The sequence below is a fragment of the Musca domestica genome, unplaced genomic scaffold (genome assembly GCF_030504385.1).
Source record: "Musca domestica strain aabys unplaced genomic scaffold, Musca_domestica.polishedcontigs.V.1.1 37, whole genome shotgun sequence".
Taxonomy (NCBI): Eukaryota; Metazoa; Arthropoda; class Insecta; order Diptera; family Muscidae; genus Musca; species Musca domestica.
The window spans coordinates 5,315,078-5,339,836 of record NW_026712321.1 but is presented as its reverse complement, the minus strand read 5'-3'; the positions used below and the strand labels follow the sequence as shown (position 1 = coordinate 5,339,836).

At 33.0% G+C, this 24,759-nt stretch overlaps 1 protein-coding gene across 2 annotated transcripts; it reads right to left on the bottom strand.

Annotated features, from left to right (window-relative positions):
* Positions 1 to 3,397: 3,397 nt before the first annotated feature.
* On the bottom strand, positions 3,398 to 24,243 carry LOC101891608 (protein O-mannosyl-transferase Tmtc3). Of its 2 annotated transcripts, XR_009342873.1 has the most exons (4): positions 23,815 to 24,243; positions 21,900 to 23,751; positions 14,377 to 16,342; positions 3,398 to 3,748 (listed from the first exon to the last, which is right to left on the bottom strand). XR_009342873.1 is itself a non-coding variant. In XM_011296668.3 (3 exons), the coding sequence occupies exons 2-3, from the start codon at positions 23,371 to 23,373 to the stop codon at positions 14,541 to 14,543; spliced, it is 3,276 nt and encodes a 1,091-aa protein (XP_011294970.1). In that variant the 5' UTR covers positions 23,374 to 23,751; positions 23,815 to 24,243; the 3' UTR covers positions 13,491 to 14,540. The 2 variants fall into 2 exon arrangements, 1 of the variants encoding a protein (XP_011294970.1); XM_011296668.3 differs by lacking the exon at positions 3,398 to 3,748 and having other exon boundaries at positions 13,491 to 16,342.
* Between the last annotated feature and the right edge of the window lie 516 nt (positions 24,244 to 24,759).

The following is a 24,759-nucleotide window of genomic DNA, read 5'->3' as shown; positions in this document are numbered from 1 at the left end:
TGGCATTTATTTCAAATATTTAAATTAAATATAATATAAAATAAATCATTTAAAACGCTTGGTATTCAATTCTGTCACTTGAAGGCTTTCTTTTTTTCTTTCTTTTTATTTGAATCTTTAAACAGCTCTTGATATTCCCTCGTGCTTTGCTACCGCTTTGGCAGTTTAGTCTTGATCTTTATGTGACATCCTCTCCGAGGACCTTTCGTTTTTCACTTCCATTTAAATCTGAAATCGTTAGTTTTTCGACTCAGTAGATTTTTGGAACTCACCATGCTAACATTTAACTAGCACCTTCTGTCTAGACCTATCCGGCATTGGCGGGACCTATTTGTTTATTTTTTTTTTTTTTTTTTGTCGTAGAAGTTATTTTTAATATAACTTCGGGGGAGAATATCCCAGAAAAAAATAAGGGAACAAATGGGGATTGCTGGTTCTTTCCGAAACCTAGATATTCCCTGCTTTAACCCCTGGTAAATATAAACATCGTTCTCCACTAATAAACAAACGTTACTTTTATAAAAACAACAATAATGGGATTAAGTCTGACCATTTTGCAACAACAAAATACTATGGTATCCCGAACAAACATGCCAACACTGTTCTATTGATTTTTTTTTTTAATTTTTTTGGGAATCTAAAAAGTTTCCTTTCATATTTTAATCAAACCTTTAAGCACCTCTTTATTTTCCAAATATATTTGAGGGATCTTAAACTTGGATTTAAAAAAATATATTTTTCGAGGTAGATTTAAAAAACTATATATTTTTCAAGAATATTTTGCAGAAAATATTTTTCAAGGATCTCAAACGTAAATTCATAAAAAAATATTTTTCAAGAATCTAAAACGTGGATTTATAAAAAAATATTTTTCAAGGACCTCAAACGTGGATTTATAAAAAAATGTCAAGGACTTCAAACGCGGATATATAAAAAAATTGTCAAGGACCTCAAACGAAGTTTTACAAAAAAATATTTTTTAAGAATCTTAAACTTGGATTTATAAAAATAAATATTTTTCAAGGACCTCAAACGTGGATTTATAAAAAAAATGTCAAGGTCTTGAAACGTGGATTTATAAAAAAAAATGTCAAGGACCTCAAACGAGGTTTTACAAAAAAAATATTTTTCAAGGACCTCAAACGTGGATATATAAAAAATTTTCAAGGACTTCAAGCGTGGATTTATAAAAAAATGTCAAGGTCTTCAAACGTGGATTTATAAAAAAAAATGTCAAGGATCTCAAACGAGGTTTTACAAAAAAAAATATTTTTCAAGGACCTCAAACGTGGATATATAAAAAATTTTCAAGGACTTCAAGCGTGGATTTATAAAAAAAATATTTTTCAAGGACATCAAACGTGGATTTATAGAAAAAAATATTTTTCAAGGACATCAAAGGTGGATTTATAAACAAAAAAAATATTTTCCAAGGACCTCAAAAGTGGTTTTGTAAAGAAAATATTTTCGAGGACAAAAAACATGGATATTTTTAATGAAAATTTATTTGAAGGTCTTCAAAGTAATTGTTTATTAATAATTTTTGTAGTTTGCTCTTCGCTCTTTATGTGGCTTATTCTGAGAGAACCATTCTTTAAGTCCTGCTTCTAAAGAATTCTGAACTTTTGCTCTTGCTCTTTATGTGGCTCCCTCTAAATCAGACGTGTTTTCCCATTTAATTTTGAAGTCTCGGGTCTTTAAACAGTTTTTTTTTTATTTTCCGATCTGATCTCTAGAAAGCCTACCTCTCAAATTCCCATTATACTTTTGAGAGGGATTCAATTGGATCCTCTATAAATCTCCAAGATCTAAAATTCTCCCCGCTTTTTTTTCCGATTTAAGTAACTTCTGATATCCTTATTTTGGTATCTTTCTATAATTCCTCGATCCTTTGAGCATTCCTATGGAGCTTCTTCTTATATTATATTTTAATTTCCAGATCTCCGATCTCTAACCCTTCATAATCTATTAGGATCCCATTAGTACTCTTATAGAACTTCTTATATCCGATGTTGGCTTGCAAAAAGCTCCGCATATTCCTCTTGCTTTCCATTAAAAACTGATCTCAAAATAATTCGTCATATTTCATTAGGACCCCATAATCCATACGAAATCCTAAATGACCTTCATTACCTATAGGTAATCCATACGAAATCCTAAATGACCTTCATTACCTATAGGTCTTCCCACAATTTATTCGTATTTTTTCATGGATACTCTATTGACATTTCACCAATAAATACTTCCTCATATTCTAAATGAACCAGTAAAATGTTTGAACTTTTAACGGACCTTTGGATTATTCTCCATATTCTTAGAGCCATTTTGAACCTCTTTATAATTTTTCGAATAATTTTTACACTCTCATGGATCTTATTTTAATTGCAACGATCTCCTTATATTCCTCTTGAGAGTTCCTCCCCAAAAATGCCTCCTCTTGGGAGTTCCTCCACTAAAAATAACTCGTCATTTTTTACTCGAACCCCAGATCCTATATGAACCTCTGGACTGCCTCAGGAAACGTTTAGATTGCACACTACAATATATCTCGCGTGAGATCCCCATATTCTCTCAGAGCTATAAGTATTCCAGCTATATTCCATTGGTGATCAGTACATATTATGTTCGAGCCTTTCAAAAGCTATACAGAGTTCTCAAGAACTACTCATATTCTCTAGAGATTTCTTTATTAATATTTACTTCAATAAATAGCACATTATTTTTCTCAACGCCTTTTTTAAGACTCCTCATATCTTACTCGAACCACTAAAGATCAGTAGATTTCGAATCTTTCAAAAGCTGCTCGTATTCTTCACGGAGCTCTCAAAAACTCCCAAATTATCTAAAAACCTCTAGAGAACTCCTCATAAAATATTCAGAGGCCTAATTAGCTGTTTGTATTCTTCTTGTCCCCTTTTAAGGGCGTCTCATATTTTATTCGAACCTCTCGAAAACTCCCAAAATTCTCTATGAACATAAACAGCTCTTTATATTCTTCTTGTCCCTATTTAAGGGTTTCTCATGTTTTGTTCGGACTTCTCGAGAGCTCCTCATATATTTTCTTCTCGAGATCAGTACATATTTTATTCGAGCCTTTCAGAAGTTACTCGGAGCTCTCGAAAACTCCCCATATTCTCCACAAAAGTCTATAATATCTCCACATTTTTCTCGCCGAAGATGAAATTTTGCAGTCATTTTTTGATCCAAGGACGAACCCGAAAGAAAAAATAAACCTTTTGCTATTCAGGTAAGGAAACCGGGAGACCATACATGTTTGCCTCTCATTCCAAAAATTTATCCAAACTTTTGATTTTAATAATCGAAATTTCACATTAAATAAAAATAAATTATTCAGGAAATAATGATTTAATTAAACGTCAATATATTTATTGGTTATTATTTAAAAAAATAAATACAGTGCATATTTAAGTGTGTTTATTTTTTTATTTATACAAATTGTAATTGTATTTTTTTAGTTTATTTTATTGATAGATTTATATATGTTACTTATACCTAATAATTATTTTAATATATTTTTATATCTATTGTTTTCTTTTAATGGAAGTTAACTAGTTTTATTTTTCTTTTTTTCAAATTAATATAAAAAAGTACAAAAACTAATATTCAAAGAGTTAAACATTTTATTTAATATAATTCATTTATTTATTTATTTTGTTGTTAATAATTATAATAATAATATTGTAAATGCCATATTCGAGGTGTAAACATATATTTAAACATTTATTAGCTAAATATTTTCATTAATAAAGAGAAAAGTAAATTTATAATTAATAAATCAATTTATAAATGTAAAATTATTGGAAATATTTTAAATAAATTGTACTGTGAAAGATGGAGGCTTTTGGAACGAGGTGAACGAATTTAACATATCTTTATCGTGTCGAATCCAGAGGACAATTTTGGAGGGATTGTCTAGCGATTGGGAACCCGAAACCTAAGACTTAAGACCAGTTGTATGAAAATCCTCCCAGGAAGTTTCATATATACCTCAATTTGGACTCTATTTTAATGTGAAACCACCTTGCGACCTAAGATGCGGCATTAAAGTCCATAATTTCTAATTTTATAATACCATTCTAGCTTTTATATGAAAGTTTTGATAATTTGGCAGTGAATTTCTCATTTTTAAGAACACCTGCAAAAATTATGCTATATTTTCGATATTGAGAATATTTATTTATAATCCCGAATACATTCAATAAAAATTATTAAAATAATAAAAATAATTAAATAAAAATAATTAAATAATAATAATTAAAATATAAATTAAACAAACCTATTAAAATTACATCTTTTATCTTAATATTCCACTCCTGAGATTTATGTTTCAAATAAATACTCCTTAACATAAAATATAAAATAAAAATTTCTTTCTTTTTAAAAACATTTGCAAAAGTAGAGAAAATCTGAAAGATGGATGGAAATAAAGAAAATACGACTTCGTACTTTTCTTATCGTATCTTTTAAAATATTGCCAGCAAAATTTCAATTTTATAGAAATCCACAAAAGTATTATTTTTTTCCAATACTGAGAATATTTTTTACAATTCCGAAAACGTTCAATGAGAAATTAATGAAATAATTAAATTAATTTAATTGAAATATATAAATAAAGTAAATCTGTTAAAATTAATTCTCTTATATTATTATTCCACTCCTGAGATTTATTTTTCAATTAAATACTCACTAACCTAAAATATATAAATAAAATTCATTCCTTGCCCACTAATCCACTTCTGAAATTTATCGTTGATTGAAATTAGATAAGTTTTCTTAAAGACATTAATTTCAATAGGGGTTGTCCTTGGGCCAAACAAATATTGTTTGGAAAATTTCATCTCAATCGGTTAATAAATGCGATCAGCATTTTTTCTTCACAAAAAACATGGACAGACGGACTGATATGCTTAAAATCGACTCAGAAAGTGATTCTATGAATATTCTCAAAAGTAACTATGGGTCTATCTCGCTTCCTTCTCCATGTTACAAACAAATGCCCAAAGACATAATACCCTTACCACTATGTGGTGTAGGGTACAAATAGATATGAAAATAATTGTTATCTAAAGTCCTCTTCTAAAAAGTTATCAACTCCTGCTTTTTTAATTACCTTCTTCCACAAAGACTCAGATTCATAAACTTTTAATATTCAAACTCTTTTTTTCCTGAGCATATCTATTGGAATGTTAATGTTTTTTGAAACTAAACATATATGAATTATTAAATTGATTATTCCACTGCTGAGATTTATTTTTTTTTAAATTGGAAAAGAGAGAAAATGTCAAAAGTTTCCATCAATGAAAGCCAACGGGTTCTCTATGTAAGGTAGAAGCTCTCTGATGAGAGGTTCTATATATTGGAGATCTTTTCCGCACTTTTTACGAATAGGAAATTGACAATGTCTTGAATAAATTATCGAATTTGGGAATGAACATTTATTTATTGCCAGTTTTGGATGTTTTCTTCTTACAAATAAAAATTTAATTTTAATTAGAAACTATAAATATAATTCGTAATAAAATAATAAAAAATTAAGTGTAAAAATATTTATAAACTATTAAATTGATTATTCCACTTCTGAGATTTATTTCTCTAATTAGATACAGGAGGAAAACTCCACAAGTGGTCATCAATGACAACAAAACCAATTGTCCACTTACGACAAAAGCGCTCTGATGATAAATTTTGAAAAAAGTGGACAAAAAATGTGAGATAAACCCGATAAAAGGGTATAAACAATTATTGATGACCAATTGTGTACGTTTTACTCCTCGAACTAGAAATAAAAATTAAATTTTAATGGGAACTTAGGAAATTAATAATATTCATAATAAAAAGTAAAAAGTATACATAAACTATTAAATTGATTATTCCACTTCTGAGATTTATTTTTCAAATTAGATACAGGAGAAAAATTAGAGGCAAAAAAAAACATTTCTACAAAACTCAATAAGATTTCGAATGAATTATAAGCTTCTATTTTTTTTCTTTAGCCCTTCTTGACAATAAATCTATACCAATTTTAATAAAAAATATTCTATATCTATCTAAACATATATGAATTATTAATTTGATTATTCCACTACTAAGATTTATTTCTCAAATTACAAACTAAATTCTTAGTAAAATCATTTTATCCACTACTGAGATTTGATGACAGAAATTGTAAACTTAGGGAACCTAAAAAATCAAATTACAAACTAAATTCTTAGATAAATCGTTTTATCCACTACTGAGATTTGATGACAGAAATCTTAAAATGGGGAAACCTGTTTGAAAATATTAAAAAAAAAAAATAATCTTTTTAAAAATACTGAAACCTTTTATCCTTTTAAATCCGTTCAAATTTTTCTTATACCTAATACAATTGTCCAACTTATAACTAAATTTACTGTTTCTTCAATTATTCCACTGTTGAGATTCATTTGTTAAAATCATAAACTAAATAAAAAAAATCTTATTAAAATCGTTTTATCCACTACTGAGATTTGATGACAGATTTCTAACAACTAAACTTAAAACATACAGGCATAGTTTTCCTAATGGAATTTAAAGAGAGCAATTTTTCAAAAATTATTCTAATAAAAAAATTTTAATTTTATTCTAATAAAAAATGAAAGCAACATCGATTAAAAAATACTAATTCTAATGTAAAATATTATCAAATGTAATTATTCCACTGCTGAAATTTTGATGATAGATTTAACGAAAAAAAAAACTTCGGTCTAAGTTTAAAATTCTCTATTATAGCCAAATCAATTTTTATATATTATATTTCAAATCAAATTATTCCACTGCTGAGATTCTGATGACAGAATTTCTGAAAATATTCTATTGATAAACATTTTGTAACCCAAATACCCTACATTAACTTACAAACTATACAATTTCAAATCAGATTATTCCACTGCTGAGATTCTGATGACAGAGCTCCTTTAAAAACTAATTCTAACAGCGAAAATGTTAAGACCCGAATACCCCAAATGAACTTACTAAAGATACGATTTCAAATCAAATTATTCCACTGCTGAGATTCTGATGACAGAACTCCCTAAGAAACTAATTCCCAACTAAAATAAAAAAAACTAATTCTTAAAAAAAATGTCAAATGTTCTATTGGCGAAAAATTTGTGACCCAAATACCCTACAAAAACTTACAGACTATACTATTTCAAATCAAATTATTCCACTGCTGAGATATTGATGACAGAAATCCTTAAGAAACTAACCCTTAAGTAAATTGAAAAAAAAAACTCAAAAAACTAATTCTGGAAACTAAATCCTAATTTTTCTATTGTGGGAGTTTTGTGACCCAAATAACCTTACAAACTATACAATTTCAAATCAAATTATTCCACTGCTGAGATTTGATGACAGAATTTCTTAAAAAACTATTCTATTGGTGAAAATCTTTATACCCAAATACCCTACATTTCCTAAAAGACTATAAAATTTTAAATCAAATTATTCCACTGCTGAGATATTAATGACAGAACTCCCTAAGAAACTAATCCCCAACTAAAATCAAAAAAAAATAATAATTTTTACTCCCAATGATCTCTTGGTGAAAATGTTGAGAACAAAATACCCCACATTTACTTACAGACTATACAATTTCATATCAGATTATTCCACTGCTGATATTCTGATAACAAAACTCCTTATGAAACTAATTCTAATAGCGGAAATGATAAGACCCGAATACCTCGCATGGACTTACTAAATATACGATTTCAAATCAAATTATTCCACTGCTGAGACTCTGATGACAGGACTCCCAAAGAAACTAATCCCCAACTAAAATCAAAAAAGAAAAAACTAAAAAAACTAATAATAAAAAATGCCAAATATCCTACATGAACTTAAAGACTATACAATTTCAAATCAAATTATTCCACTGCTGAGATTCTGATGACAAAACTCCTAAAAAAATGTTAAGACCCGAATACCTCACATGAACTTACTAAATATACGATTTCAAATCAAATTATTCCACTGCTGAGATTCTGATAACAGAACTCCCAAAGAAACTAATCCCCAACTGAAATCAAAAAAGAAAAAAAAAACTCAAAAAACTAATTCTTAAAAAAATGCCAAATATTCAATTGGTGAAAATGTTGTGACCCAAATCCCCTAAATGAACTTACAGACTATATAATTTCAAATCAGATTATTCCACTGCTGAGATTCTGATGACAAAACTCCTTATGAAACTAATTCTGGAAACTTATCCCAATAATCTATTGGCGAAAATTGTTTGACCCTAATACCCTACATCTACTTACATACTATACTATTTCAAATCAAATTATTCCACTGCTGAGATTCTGATGACAGATCTTCTTTTAAAAAAAACTAAAGCTTAACTAAAATAAAAATTATTTAACTAAGAAAAAATTATGAAGTTAAAATACATATTTATGTAAAACTACTTATAACTAATAATCTTATTTCAAAAAAGAATTATTCCACTGCTGAGATTTGATGAGAACATACAAAAACTACAAACTACCCTACCATTTCAAATAAATTACTATAGACTAAATATTCAAAAATTTTCTTTACTGAATAGCAAAAAAACTCAATAGTAAAAAAATTAATAGAAATTTTATGCGTCAGACTTAAAGGTGGTGTTCCGTCTGCAAATTATTATTACGCTTCTGAATTAATAATTAATGGTCAATTTACCAAGTTTATCCTAAACAATATCCTGTTTATGTGCCTCAATATTCATATTCAATTCTTGGAAAACTAATTGATTTTTTACGTTATCCACAAAATTTTATTACACCTCTGAATTTTTGATGACTGATTGGATCTGAAGTTAGTGGTCAATATTTCGTCGAATATGTTAACATAATTTCTTCTACGTTACAATTTACAATTATCCTGTTTATCTGCATCAAAAAGATATCGCATCTTCCGACTTTCTTATATTGGGAATTTATGTGAAGTAGATCATACCTTAGTTTAATGCGTACCATTGCTTTAGAGTAGCACAATTTGGAAACTAGATCCAACTCTGAACCTATTTTAAGCAAATTTGACGGAGGCCTTTGAACTCCTAATATCATTGCTGAATGGTGCATGATATGACTTCGATGAGAATAATAATAAAAAAATATTTATTGAAGCAATAGATGTACCATACCGAGTTTCACCAAATGGAAGAATTCGGTTGAATATGAAAAAATCTATCCAATTTGGGCTGATATTAAATATATGGTGGACAATAACGGTAAAATGGGATGAAGGTGTATCTTGAAGGTTTATATTTTCAACTATATCTGATGTCCGGTATTAAATATCATTGCATATTATGCATGTGAGATACTTAAACAAGAAATCGGGTGAAACACATATGGGAACTATAGCTATTCTATAACAATCTAATCTATAGATATTTGTCTTTTCTATCCTCCAAAAATAAATCTAAAAAAATGGTAAATCAAAGTTCACGAAATGCTGCACAACAATTCTACCGGAAAATGATTCAAATGATAATCTAACATCACCGTTTAAATTGAGTTCAGAATTTTCAATTAAATTATAACTGCTATACAACAAGTCGTCTATATCCCATCTTCTGATTTTTCTTCTTCTTTTTTTGCCTAGTACTAGTACTTTTTTTATAAAATCACAAAATATTATTACACTTCTGAATTATTAATGACTGTGTAAAAAGGTGGAATAATTACGAAAAGGTAAAATTAATGGCGGAATATTTACAGAATTATACTTATGAAAATAAAATTTGCTTAACTAAATCTAGTTCCATTAATCCTCTCTATGCCCTTCAAATAAATCTAAATAATGACTAAAACTATGTTCACGAAATGCTGCATAACAATTCGACCCCGAGGAATAGTTCTCCAATTCAATGCCACTCTATTGTTTCAGTTGGAAATATGTTTTGAATTTTCAATTAAAGTATAACTGTTATACAACAAGTCGTCTATATCCCATCTTCTGATTTTCTTCGGCTTAAAACTAATTAGATTTTTTTTAAATCACAAAATATTATTACGCTTCTGAATTATTGATGACCGGTGAAAAAAGTGGAATAATAACGGAAAAATAGAATTAATAGTGGAAAAATTACAAAATTATTCAAAAGAAAAAGAAATTTGCTTAACTGTACCAAGTTCCATTAATCCCCTACATAATTGTTAAACTAAGTTCACGAAATGCTGCATAACAATTCTACCCGGAGAATACTTCTCTAATTTGATGACACTCAATTTTTTCAGTTGGAAATAAGTTTTGAATTTACAATTAAAGTATAACTGTTATACAACAAGTCGTCTATATCCCATCTTCTGATCTTCTTCGGCTTAAAACTAATAAGATTTTTTTTTAAATCACAAAATATTATTACGCTTCTGAATTATTGATGCCCGTTGAAAAGAATTGTATAATTACGGAAAAATAGAATTAATAGTGGAAAAATTACAAAATTATTCATAAGAAATAGAAATTTGCTTAACTGAATCTAGTTCCATTAATCCCCTACATAATTGTTAAACTAAGTTCACGAAATGCTGCATAACAATTCTACCCTGAGAATACTTCTCTAATTTGATGTCATTCCATTTTTTCAGTTGGAAATAAGTTTTGAATTTACAATTAAAGTATAACTGTTATACAACAAGTCGTGTATATCCCATCTTCTGATTTTTTTTGCTTAAAACTAATAAGATCTTTTTTAAATCACAAAATATTATTACGCTTCTGAGTTATTGATGACCGGTGAAAAAGTGGAATAATTACGGAAAAATAGAATTAAAAGTGGAATAATTACAAAATTATTCATAAGAAATAGAAATTTGCTTAACTGAATCTAGTTCAATTAATCCTCTCTATGATCTTCAAATAAATCTAAAGAATGACTAAAACTAAGTTCACGAAATGCTGCATAACAATTCTACCCGGAGAATAATTCTTTAATTCAATGCCACTCTATTGTTTCAGTTGGAAATATGTTTTGAATTTTCAATTAAAGTATAACTGTTATACAACAAGTCGTCTATATCCCATCTTCTGATTTTCTTCGGCTTAAAACTAATAAGATTTTTTTTAAATCACAAAATATTATTACGCTTCTGAATTATTGATAACCGGTGAAAAAAGTGGAATAATTACGGAAAAATAGAATTAATAGTGGAATAATTGCAGAATTATAATATATTTATACCAATGGAATTTTGCTTAACTGAATTTACAAAAATAAGTCTACGTAACTGCTAAACCTAAGTTAACGTAATGCTGCATAACAATTCTACCCGGGGAATACTTCTTTAATTCAATGATATTCTACTTTTATAGTTGGAAATAAGTTTTGAATTTCCAATTAAAGTATAACTGTTATACAACAAGTCGTGTATATCCCATCTTCCTTTTTTTTTTTTTTTGTTAAAATTAAACAATTTACAAAATCACAAAATATTATTACACTTCTGAATTATTGATGACTTTAAAAAAAAAAATTGGTATAATTACGGAAAGCTATATTTAATAGTGAAATAGTTACCAAATTAAACTTAATTAAACTGCCCATAATGGAAATTTGCTTAAATTTAGGGTACCGACTGTATTCTAACAAAGCTTTGTTGACAACTGGACGCCTCATTGAATATTAGGCTCTTGCAATAGTGTATGGAGGCTATAAAATACGTAATAACAGTCCCTTCACAAAGCTATGACGCATGAAAGATGTGGATATATCAAAATGAACATGAAGTTCATTGGGAAATTCGAAATAAACTAATCGATAACGACGTTAAGGGAATTTCCCATAAGCATATTCCACAATTATTGACAAGTAAAGGAAGCTGTCGAGGCCGATAAGCAGGATCCAAACTTACAGAACAGTGGCAAGACCTGTCGAGCCCACAAAAATGGACAGGAGATTACAGAAAGCTCCTGTTCACCTGAAAATATTTCAAAAAATATCCTCTGGCCGTTGGGCGTCGTCGAGCGTCAACCAAATGGTTCTGTGAAAAAATACTCGACTGTAGGCCTGACACAATTATATTACAATTATAGTCCTCTGGAAAAATTGTTCGAAAGTTCATAATTATAGACCGGCCTCTTTTTTAATTTTCTTCTTTTAGATTCAATCGTCCGGAGGAAAATCTTCTTTTAAATTCCATTTAAGGATATTTTTTTTTAAATTCCACGAATTTGCAGTCGAAGGTTCTAAAAAAATGTTCAATAATATTTTTTAAAAAACAATTAATTTGAAGTCAAAAGTTCTACAGACATTTTCTGTTTCCTCCACGACTTTGTAGTAAATAGTACAGAGGAAATTTTCCTTTAAAGTTCCGAAAAAGTGCTGAAGATTTTTTTTTAAATCCAGAATTCTAGAGTCCAATTATTACATGAATTGGGGTTAAAAGTTCTAAAAAAACTTTTTCCAAGATTTTGGAATCAATAATCCTGTGAAAATTTGTCTCTTCAATTTCACGACCAAACATTCATTAATATCCTCTGGAAATTACGTGGATACATACACGATTTTGGACCAAATTGTTCTTCAAAAATCTTCGACCTATTAGTCTTATAAAAATCCACCTTTGAATACCCAAGGATTGTAGTTCCACTGGACAATTTGAAAATTCCCAGATATTAGACGTAGTCGCGATAAAAGACGCTCGTATCGAAAATGTCCACTAAAAAATCGCTATTATTGACCCGAGATTCATCTGAAAACATTTGTTAGAGTTCCACAAATTCTCTAGGAAATTGTAGTTTAAACCACCTATTTATAGGCCTAATAGTCTTCTAAAATCCATGTTTATAAATCCTCACGAACCTGAAAGACATTATAGGGACTGGAAACTATTTCCTTCTTCTTTCCTTTAAAAGAAATTGGAAATTGGAGTCACTCGAGTCCAAAAGCCACGTTGTTTTTGTTGGGGCAACCCACATTAACAATATGGCATCTCATGTTGCAACATCCTATACGTCAACGCTCATATAATAAGACGCCGTGCTACCGCCATTTTAGCTTGCTCAGTCTTGTTCTGTCTGTCACTCGAGTCTGACTCACTACATTGTAACTTCTTCATTCTTTTTAAATTAGTAGCTGTGAACGCTCATCATCCAATAAATCTATACACCTTTAGTATTAACAAACATTGGCTTTTATTTCAAACCATAAAAGCACAACTGAATACTTAAAGATCTCCACAAAACATTTTAGGATATTTTTTCTCAAATAAATCAAAATCCAAAACCTCTGAAATATTTTTTACTCTGAAAGTAATGTGAAAAATTCACGATTTTAGAAAAAAAAGTTTTGGATGTTAGATCTAAAAGACCTCTAAAAAGGACCTTTAAACTTACACAAATTTTTATCAATAATCCACTGTTAAAAAATCCATGAAATTTTCACGTAAGAGTGATATAAAAATTGGGATTGAAAATCCAAGATTATAGACCTAAAATTATTCTGGAAATTTTTGATAAAAATCCTCAAGAAGTTATGTGGAAAATTCACGATTTTAGGCCATAAAATTCTTGAGAAAAAATCGTCGGTATTAGAACTTATAGTCTTATAAAGAACACCTTTAAATAGCCAAGGATTGTAGTTCTAATGTTCCCCTGGAAATTAAAAAAATTCCAAGATATTAGAGGTAGTCGCTAGTCATTTTGAATATGTCCACTAAAAATCCACGATTTTCGACCTGAGATGCGTCTCGAAATATTTGCAAAACAGTTCCACAAATTCTCTGGGAAGTTGTAGTTTAAACCCACATTTATAGGCCTAATAGTCTTCTAAAATCGACGGTTTTAAGCCCTCAAGAACCTGAATGACAACAAGTTTAGGAACTGGAAACTATTTCATAAGTGATTCCTTTTTCTTTCCTTCAAAAGTGATTGTATTTCTGTTCAAGTCTCTCTAGTCCAAAAGCCATGTACTTTTAAACCAAATTTATAGAGATAATACAGGATAATAGACTTCCACGAACGTCAATGACTCGGAGATTAGGACTATCTCCAAAGCTAATCCTTCCAGAGCCCAGGGTTATAAATTCACACGAACGTCAATGACTTTAAAATAAGGAACTGCAGACTATCTTCAAAGCGAATCCTGCTATTCCGTTGTAAAGCAATTGGATTTCTTTTCAATTCACTCCGGTCTAAAAGCCTTGCCTTTGATAAAAATCGACAACACAATAATTCAATTAAGGTTCATCTCTTTCTTGTCCTTTTCTCACTCAACATTCCAAAAGCCTTGCCTTCCACAAAAAAAAAACCTACAGCACAATAATGTCCATTAAAAAAGAGAGTGATAAGAAAAACTTAACCATAAACAACTCAGATTATTTTCTATATCCAAAAAACACTTACCCACAGCCTTTTTACAAATGGTATTTTCTGTTGTTGTTGTATATTACAATAATATTACGTGATTCTTGTGGAGAAATGTCCTTTTATCCTATTCCCCAATGGTGCAGAGAATCCAGATAACAGTTGCATTTCAATCCTTGAATCTAATGGGTATGGGAATGCTGCTATGTATGATGTACCGTGGTGGATTGTGTTGAGGTTTTTGATGATGTTGAGGATTTGCTGTTTGTTTTACGTTGTGGTTGTTGTTGTTTGTTATTCTTGCCTAAATTAGTTACTGGAGGAGTTTGACTCGATGTATTTGGTGTTGTCGTCGTCGTCGATGATGAGGGAAGAAATTCTTTTGGATTGAAATCAGCCAAGGCAAGTTGTTTCTCAGGTGATTGATCAGGTAACTTGTTGATTTTCTGCAAACGCTGTTCGACAATTTGCAAATGACGTAGTATGTATTCTTCGCCCGGTGCCAATTGATGGGCATAACGTAGACATTGTTGGGCCTTGAGCATATGTTTGCGTTCCACAAAGACCACACACAGATTGTGTAGACCCTGAATGTTGTGTGGATCCAATTTGAGTATGGAACGATAACATATCTCGGCAGCATCTAGATCTTTCATGTGATTTATGTAAATGTCACCCAAAAGTATTAGACCCTTAATGTGATCGGGATGATGACGTATTAGTTGATTGAGAAAGGGCACAGCATCCAGGGGACGATTGGCATCGGCCAGCAGTAGAGCCAAATTGAAAAGAGCACTACGAAAATCAGCTTTTAGGTGGATGGCTCGTTTGAAATATTGTTCGGCGGCCTCAAAATCCATTTCATCCATGGCCAGCATGCCCAAATTAAAGTAGACCTTTTCATTGTCGCCATTTTTCTGTAGAATTTTGTGTAATCTCTCGCGAGACAGCTGCCGGGCCACTGGGCCACCCATTTCTTGTAGTAAAATTGCCGAGTTGAGCAGGGCCTGTTCGTGTTCGGGATATAGCTCAAGAGCCTTGTTGAAATACACATTGGCCTGGGCACTTTTCCCCTGCTCCAGGAATACCACACCCAAATTGTAATAAATATCGGCATTTTCACTGTCATACAGCAGGGCCTTCTCATACACCTCCTGGGCCTGAATGGTGCGATTTAGTTTCATGAGAATGTCACCCCGATTGATATAGGCCTGAACATAATCCGAACGCATACTGATGGCTTGACGATACAAAAAGTCGGCCTCTTCCAGACGGGTTTGATTCCGAGCAATTAGATTGGCCAAATTAATGAAAACATTCAAATGATTCGGAGCAATACGGGCCTGATAACTTTCTCCCGGCTTAATGCGCGGAAACAGCGACTTGGCCTTTAGATATGCCCTCTCGGCCTCATCGTACATTTTCAAATTATTATAGGTACGTCCCACATTTATATGGGCCCCAATGTCATCCGGTTGTATGTGTACCGCCTGCTGGAAATATAACAAAGCCTCCTGATAGCGTCCCTCATTCTCCAAAGCATGACCGACATTATTAAAGAGCTTAGCATTGCGATCATTAACATGTACTCCACTCATAAACAGAGTGTATTCATTAATCCAATCTTTGTTGCGTTGATAGGTTTTTGCCGTGTGCGTTAGCAGCAGTCCGAACAATGCCAATTTCCATACAAATTGCAAATGGGATTTATTTTCATCGACCATCGTCTCCTTAATCCGTTCATAACCATAGGCTATGAGTAGACAGAAACCCATTGAAGGCATATACAATATACGTTCGGCCACAACAAATCCCACGGGGAAGAAGAGATTCGAGGCCGGCAGGAATGGTAGAATAATCCAAGCCAAACACATGATTAGCATACGGGAATGATGTAGACTTTTACTGCGGCATGCTGTGTAAATTAACGCTGCCAAGGAGGTAAAGGTGAGCAGAGTGACCACATTGCGTACATCGGCAAAGCCTTCGATTAGGGGGACCGTGCCTGGAAAATAAAAATAGAGTTGATCAAAAAATGTTTCAATTTTAAAAACAAAAAAATAGAAAAGGAGAGCATTGCCGTGGAATATGAAAATATGCTCTGTTCCGGAACTACAAGAACGTTAACCGAATTTTCTTTTATGATATTGAAAAAATGCAAAACTTGTAGATTCTGGAACAGGGCAGTTAACAACTAACTCTATTTCAATTCAATTTTATGAAAATTTCCAAATAGAGAGCCCTTACAGGCAACCTATGAACGCAAGGCCTATCAGCTAGCTACTGAAAATGAATTTGGAAATAAATTGTTCTTCCATTTTAGAGAACTCAGGTAAAAACAGCAAAAGCATGTCAGACCACCCTTGTGAATGGAATAAAAACAGGTATTGAGAAATTTCACCAAAGAGAAATCGAAAGAGAGAAGGAGAGCAAAGGTAGAGAAATTTTCATCCATGATAACGGTCGTTGAGAAAAGTCTTAATGAGAGCAGGCTTAATGAGAGCAAGTCATCTAACAATTAGGGGTTAATCTCTTCGACCTATCTGCTCTTTTGACACAATGGAAATACGGCTAGAAGAGCAGCTGCACTAAAAATTGCATTGGAGATTGAAAAGGACAATTAAATCCGTCCAAGAAATTACGAGAAATCTTAAGAAAGGATAATCATAAAAATTGATCCCGAAGCAATAAAGAAATTGGAATAAAAACCCAAATGATATTTTATCAAGGGATGCTGTTTCAAGGAAGGCCAGAACTAATTATGAGAGATAAAGGGTGATTTTTTTGAGGTTAGGATTTTCATGCATTAGTATTTGACAGATCACGTGGGATTTCAGACATGGTGTCAAAGAGAAAGATGCTTACTAACTAGCAACGCTTGCAAATCATTGAATTTTATTGCCAAAATCAGTGTTCGGTTCGAAATGTGTTTCGCGCTTTACGTCCGATTTATGGTCTACATAATCGACCAAGTGAGCAAACAATTAATGCGATTGTGACCAAGTTTCGCACTCAGTTTACTTTATTGGACATTAAACCAACCACACGAATGCGTACAGTGCGTACAGAAGAGAATATTGCGTCTGTTTCTGAGAGTGTTGCTGAAGACCGTGAAATGTCGATTCGTCGCCGTTCGCAGCAATTGGGTTTGTGTTATTCGACCACATGGAAGATTTTACGCAAAGATCTTGGTGTAAATCCGTATAAAATACAGCTCGTTTAAGAAATGAAGCCGAACGATCTGCCACAACGTCGAATTTTCAGTGAATGGGCCCTAGAAAAGTTGGCAGAAAATCCGCTTTTTTATCGACAAATTTTGTTCAGCAATGAGGCTCATTTCTGGTTGAATGGCTACGTAAATAAGCAAAATTGCCGCATTTGGAGTGAAGAGCAACCAGAAGCCGTTCAAGAAATGCCCATGCATCCCGAAAAATGCACTGTTTGGTGTGGTTTGTACGCTGGTGGAATCATTGGACCGTATTTTTTCAAAGATGCTGTTGGACGCAACGTTACGGTGAATGGCGATCGCTATCGTTCGATGCTAACAAACTTTTTGTTGCCAAAAATGGAAGAACTGAACTTGGTTGACATGTGGTTTCAACAAGATGGCGCTACATGCCACACAGCTCCCGATTCTATGGCCATTTTGAGGGAAAACTTCGGAGAACAATTCATCTCAAGAAATGGACCTGTAAGTTGGCCACCAAGATCATGCGATTTGACGCCTTTAGACTATTTTTTGTGGGGCTACGTCAAGTCTAAAGTCTACAGAAATAAGCCAGCAACTATTCCAGCTTTGGAAGACAACATTTCCGAAGAAATTCGGGCTATTCCGGCCAAAATGCTCGAAAAAGTTGCCCAAAATTGGACTTTCCGAATGGACCACCTAAGACGCAGCCGCGGTCAACATTTAAATGAAATTATCTTCAAAAAGTAAATGTCATGGACCAATCTAACGTTTCAAATAAAGAACCGATGTGATTTTTCAAATTTTATGCGTTTTTTTTTTAAAAAAAAGTTATCAAGCTCTTAACAAATCACTCTTTATAAGTATTGGAAATTGTTACCCTTTGTGTTTATAGAAATATCGGAGTATGTGAAATTTGATTTCACATTTTTTCGGCGCTTTGTTATTCAAAATGTTGACCCATTGTGGGCCGATACATTCAATATTCATACCAGATCTTGTGTTGGTAGAAATATTGAAATATGTGAAATATGAAACTAATCGGCTGCTTATTTTGCGTTTTATGGCCCTTAACGTGATCGAGATGATGACGTATTAGTTGATTGAGAAAGAACACAGCATCCAGGGGACGATTGGCATCGGCCAGCAGTAGGGTCAAATTGAAAAGGGCACTACGAAAATCAGCTTTTAGGTGAATGACCCGTTTGAAATATTGTTCGGCGTCCTCCAATCTCTCGCGAAACATATGTCGAGCCTCTGGGCTACCCATTTCTTGTAGTAAAATTGACGAGTTGAGAAGGGCCTGTTTGTTTTCTTATTAAAAATATTGACCTCTTTGTGGGGAGGTACCAGAAGGAGTGAGCCGGTATATTCCACCTTCACATCAGACCTTGTGTTGATAGAAATATTGGAATGTGTGAAGTTTGAAAAGAATCCACTGTTTATTTCGCATTTTATGAGACTTTGGGTTATTCAAAATATTGACCTCTTTGTGGGGAGGTACCAGAAGGAGTGAACCGATGTATCCCGCCATCACACCAGATCATGTATTGGTAGAAATATTCCAATGTGTGAAGTTTGAACAGAATCAAATGTATATTTTGAATTTTATGAGCGTTTTGACTTTTCAAAAAGTTGTTGGGGACGTAACAAAAGGAGTGATCCGTTTTATCCATTCTTCATAACAAATCCTGTTTTTTGGAAATTTTGCGATGTGAGAAATTTGAAGACCATCGGACTCTTATTTCACATCTTTAAAAAGTAATAACTATTCAAAATGTTGACCACATTGTGGGGGGTACAAGAAGGAGTGGGTCAATATTGTCAATTTCCGCACCTGATACAGCACTGTTATACGTATTAGGATTTCTAAAGTTTGCACAAAATTAGATGATGCTTTCGTGTTTTATGACGTAAATTATTTTCAGTTAAAAATGTTGAATTTTTTTGTGGGGGAGATACCAAAAAGAGGGGATAGACATTGCTCACCACCGAACTCTATCTATGGTTAATAATAATATTACGATGTACCAAGTTGGGACCTAATCGGGTAGTCCCTTCCAGAGTTATCATGCACACCAGCCAGACAGACGGACGGACAACCTGAGATTGACTCCAAACATCCTGAAACGGATCTGGTCCAAAGAGACCTTGCGTCTTCATTGAGGCACGTTTTGGCGTGTTTGAAAATGCCCAGGTCTATAATTCTTTATTTTTAAAGAAAATTCTCTCAAAGACGGCCAGGACTTTAATCGCAGATAAAAAATCTTTCAGGAATGATCAGAGGTATAATCATGGATTTTTAGAGAAAATCTCTCTAAGGATGATCTGATGTAAAATGGCGAATTAAAAAAAATGTTCAGGGACATCCAGGGCATTAATCATATTTTTTTAGAAATAATCGTATTTTTTAAGAAAATTTACTCAGGGTTGTCAGGGCTATTGTCGTGGGTTTTTAAGAAAAACTTCACAGGGATAGCGAGGACTAAAATCGGGGATTTTTCAGAATAACCTTTTTAAGTATGGCAAGGAATAAAATCGTGGATTTTCATAGAAAACTTTCGCGGGAATGAACAGGACTAAAATCGGAGGTTTTTCAAGAAAAACTTCATAGGGATGACCAGGACTAAACCGTGAATTTTTAAAGATAAGCTTTCCAAGGATGTCCGGGGCTATAATCATGGATTTTTGAAAAAAAAAACTTCTATGTTGTACTCTAGCGTGGTATGCCACATTTTTGAGTTTTTTTTTTAAGAAATGTTAAGTTTTGGTGTTTTTTTTTTTTTAAATCCTTCTCAGTGATGGCGAGATCCAAAAATCGTGAGTTTTCAAAATAAAACTTTCCAAGAATGTCCGGGGCTACAATCGTGGATTTTTAAAGAACAACATCCCAAGGATGTCCAGATCTAAAATCGTGGATTTTTGAAGAAAAAATTCTCAAACATTTTCAGGACTAAAATAATGATTTTTCAAAGTAAAACTTTTTAAGAATTGTGAAATCATGGATTTTTGAAGGAAGGTTTCAAGGATGCCCAGAAAACATTTCAACGAAAGACATCGTACCAATAGAGGATTTTCATTTCTTTATATGTTGCAATGAAAAAGCCAAGAGTATCACAACTAGCAAAATTTTTCAAGCTCCTAAAAGTATGCCACAAATTTGAGTTATTTTACTTAATAATGATTTCCATATATTTTGTTTATTAGCTCTGGTTTGGTCAGAAAAAAAAAACATTTTCCAGGATGATGAAGTATAAAAATCGTAAGGATTGACAGAGACAAGCTGCAAGAATACCCCGAGTTTTAATTGTAGATTTTATAAAAAATTCTCAACATTTACTAGGGCGAAGATCGTGGATTTTTAAAGACTAAAATGAAGGTATGAAGGAATAGTCCTTCAACGACGGCCAGAGGTTAATTTGAGAATTTTTAATTTAATTTTTTTTGGTTTTTTGTATCGAAAAAAAAATGCATTTCGCCAATTAATATCACAACAAGCGAAATTTTTAAGCTCCTAGAAGTATGCCACATATTTGAGTCTTTTAAAGGAGTTTTTGGTTTTTGTTGTTTCTTTAAATCCTTCTCAAGGATGGCGAGGTCCAAAAATAGAGAGTTTTTAAAATAAAACTTTCCTAGAATGTCCGGGGTCACAATCGTAGATTTTTAAAGAACAACTTCCCAAGGATGACCAGGTCTAAAATAGTGGATTTTTGAAGTTAAACTTCTCAAGTATTTTCAGGACTAAAATAATGATTTTTTAAAGTGAAACTGTTTAAGGATAGACAAGACTATAATTATGATTTTTAAAGAGCAGTTTCAAGGATGTCCGGGGAAAATTTCAACGTAGGGCATGGCTTTATTGGTTTTGTTTTTTTTTTTAGAAAATTCTTGTTATCTTTTTTTTAGAAAATTAGCTCAGCGATGGTGAGGGATATTGTTGTGGTTTAAAAAAAAAACTTTGTCAAGGAAGGCGAGGACTAAAATCGTAAGTTGTTAAAGTAAAACATTCCAAGGAAGGAAGACCAAAAAACGGGATATTTTAAAGTAAAGCTTTTTAAGGATAGACGGAGACCAACTGCAAGAATGCCCAGAGTTTTAATTGTGGATGTTTAAAAAAATTTCAATGAATGGAGGCATATTCCCTAAACCACGCTCAGAGGTTCGTTTGAGGATTTCCATTTTTTTTTATGTTGTATTGAAAAAATCCATTTGGCCAATAAGTACCACAGCTAGCGAATTTTTTAAGCTCCTAAAAGTATGCCACAAATTAGTGTTTTTTGTTTTCTTTCATCCTTTTTTCCATTTACTTCGTTTGCTCTTCGTTTCTAGTAGTAACACTCCACCTGCCCTCTCTATCTCTCCCTCTGTTACTTACCCATTGTCCAATCACAGCATAAATCACATGGAAATAACAGGAGCCAAGAATTCAAATAAATCAAATAGCTATAGGTGAGCTGACGTATTGGAGCATCTGCAGAGGAGGCTGGATTATCGAAACGTGTGAATACAGGTAGCTGAGAACCCATAACATAGACGCGACCGACCAACAGACAAATCGTAATGGCAATCAGAAATGTTAAACGTTTCACCAGAGTGCCAGACCATGTTATGGGCGGTAGAGATGCTAGGGGTAGTGGTGGTGCTGCTGTGGAGCTAAATATTCCTGGCGCTCCTGCATTTTGTGAAGCAGCAGCAGCCGATGCAATGAAATCCGCATTGTTTGCTGCACCCGTGGACGAGGTTGTTGCAATGTTGCCGTTCGTTTGAAGACTGACTGGTGATGCATTTTTACCAGCCTTATTTGTAGGCGATGCTGTTGTTCTCGATGTTGAGCTTCGTTCCTCGAAAAGATTCAGCAATGTCGACCACAATTGCAGCGGGTGGATGCGCTGTACCACAAATAGTTCATATGTTAGACAGATACCTGCAATGGTAATACCTTGTTCCTTGCACAGCATTGAGGCGAGTAGACAGAGAGTGAAATTGAAAAATAACATTGGCCATTGGGTGGTACGAGAGCCGGCGCATTTTGCAGATTTAAATTTCGAAAATGCACTTGAATTGAGCGAGGGATTCACCGCCTTGGCATAGCAGAGAAAGGCCAACAGAAAGAACAGTGATGATAGCAATTCAGCACGACCTACCACACCAGTCACGGCCTCACTGTGTATGGGATGCACGGCAAAGAGCAGAGAACTTACGAAGGAACATTTCTGGGCAAATGCTGGCCTTTGGGTACATTGCAGAACCAAGAGACGACTGACACGACGCCAGAGTAGACAAACTGCAATGTGCAGCAGAACATTAACAGCATGATAACCATACGGCTGCAATTCGTGCAGCCAGTAATTGAAACGAAATGTTAAGACCGTCAGTGGACGATAGGATTTATGAGAATGCTCCTTGCGCATTGGTGTACCCCAGAAATCATTGAGAAATATCTGGCGTAATGGGGTGCTCGGTCGTAAATCCTTGTTTTCTCGTATCGCACTGATATCATCGAATACCAGACCACATTGTGTTGAATTGTAATAGCCGAGCAGACACAGACAGACTATGGAAAGTAATTGAAAGAGATTTGTTGAAGTGAAAGGGGTGGTTATGGCGTTTGTTTTTCTGGCGGCTGTAGCTGCTGCTGCTGCTGTGTGTGGTGTGGGAGAGGTGCTCATGTTGTTATCACGAAATCCTGCTGCATTGCCATTTGTTGTTGTTGCTGCTGTTCCTGCAGCTGTTGTGGCTGTTGTAGTAAAGGACGTTGCATTACTAGCATGACTGCTGGAGCTACTGCCACCATTGCTGGCATTTTTGGTTTTATTGACACCATTTGTGTGTATAACTAAAACCGTCATATTGCCAGCACGATTGTTGTTGTTGTTATTATTTGCTGTTGTATGCTGATATTATTATTGCAAGTTCTTATGATGGCTGGCTGTTTGGCTGGCTGGATGGCTGTCTGACTTGCTACCGTAATATTTTGTGTATACAATGACAAGCTCCCTGGTGTACGGGCAAACGTGTAAATATTTTGTTATTACTTTACTTCTCGGTAGGTGTGTGTGTGGGGTCGCAGTTGCAGGAGTATCTTAACTATTGAACTTTTGACATGAATTTTCACCTCCGGTCTATGTTTTATTCTTTCTTTGCTTGATTTTGCTTTAGACACTTTTAAAGATTTCTCTCCGTAAAAACCAGGGCGTTTGTGTGGGTGTGTGTGTGTGTGTGTTGCACTGAAATATAAAAACAAAAAACATTAAACATTTTTACTTAAATTTTTGTAATTGTTGCCTTACATTGACCTTCAAAAATAGATGCAGCAAGCAAAGTAATAAACTTTATGGCTTTCAAAACTGGCTGGTTGAATGGGTGGCTGGCTGGTTGACTGGCTTTTTTAAAGGAGTGTCACTCACAAAAAAGGTCACTGAAATTCTTTTTTTAGACGTTCGTGTATACAAACCGTATCTGGGGAGTTATGGTCACTGCTATTCTCTACACTTCTCCACTCCTTTCCTTTTTTACTTTTTTTAAGTTTTAAAAACAATTGTTTTCCTTGTGATTTTTGTTTCTCAGTTACTTAGAGTACTGACTGAGCTGTTCTTTTTTTTTTTTACAAAAAAAATCTTCAGGTAGTTGATGTTGTTGTTGGTATTATTTTTTATATATATCCTGAGCCTTATAAACTATTTTTTTTTCAAAAAATCTATGATTTTTCCGTTTTTTCGTTTCGTATTTTTTCTTGGAACTGGGAAGAGACTTGAATAGATTATTTCAGGTTAATTGAGGTTGAAGTTGATTTCCTGTTTCGCTCTCTACTTCTTTTTTTTTTGAAATTTTATTTTTCTTTATTGTTCTTTCTTTAGGTGGATATTTTTCCGATTTCGCCTTGTTTCAGTTGTCCGGTTTTAAAGCACTTTTCCTCCGTATATTAATCAGTTTTAATTCCCGGATTTATATCTACATGACAATTGGTGGCATCATGACATCATGCTCATCATCAGCAGCATTGTATGCAGTAATATTGACCATCACCACCACCACCATTGGCTTTGGTATCTGAAAAAAATGCAAAGGAGAAAGAGACAGAGGATTAAAGTGGGGATTTTTTCATAATACCACAACATGTTAAATCTTTTGGAAATACAGAGGATTTTTTTTGGTTCTACGAAAGAGGATTACGTCGGTATGGGTTCAAAGTTAAATTTATTAATTACACAGGGCAACAAATTTTATTCTAAATG

Bases quoted from the DNA above. Each gene is read 5' to 3' on its own strand.
- LOC101891608 (XM_011296668.3), bottom strand. From the start codon at position 23,373: ATGACGGTTTTAGTTATACACACAAATGGTGTCAATAAAACCAAAAAT. The intron at 16,343-21,899 runs GTAAGTAACAGA...TTTATTTTCCAG, and splicing joins ATGCTGTGATTGGACAATGG to GCACGGTCCCCCTAATCGAA.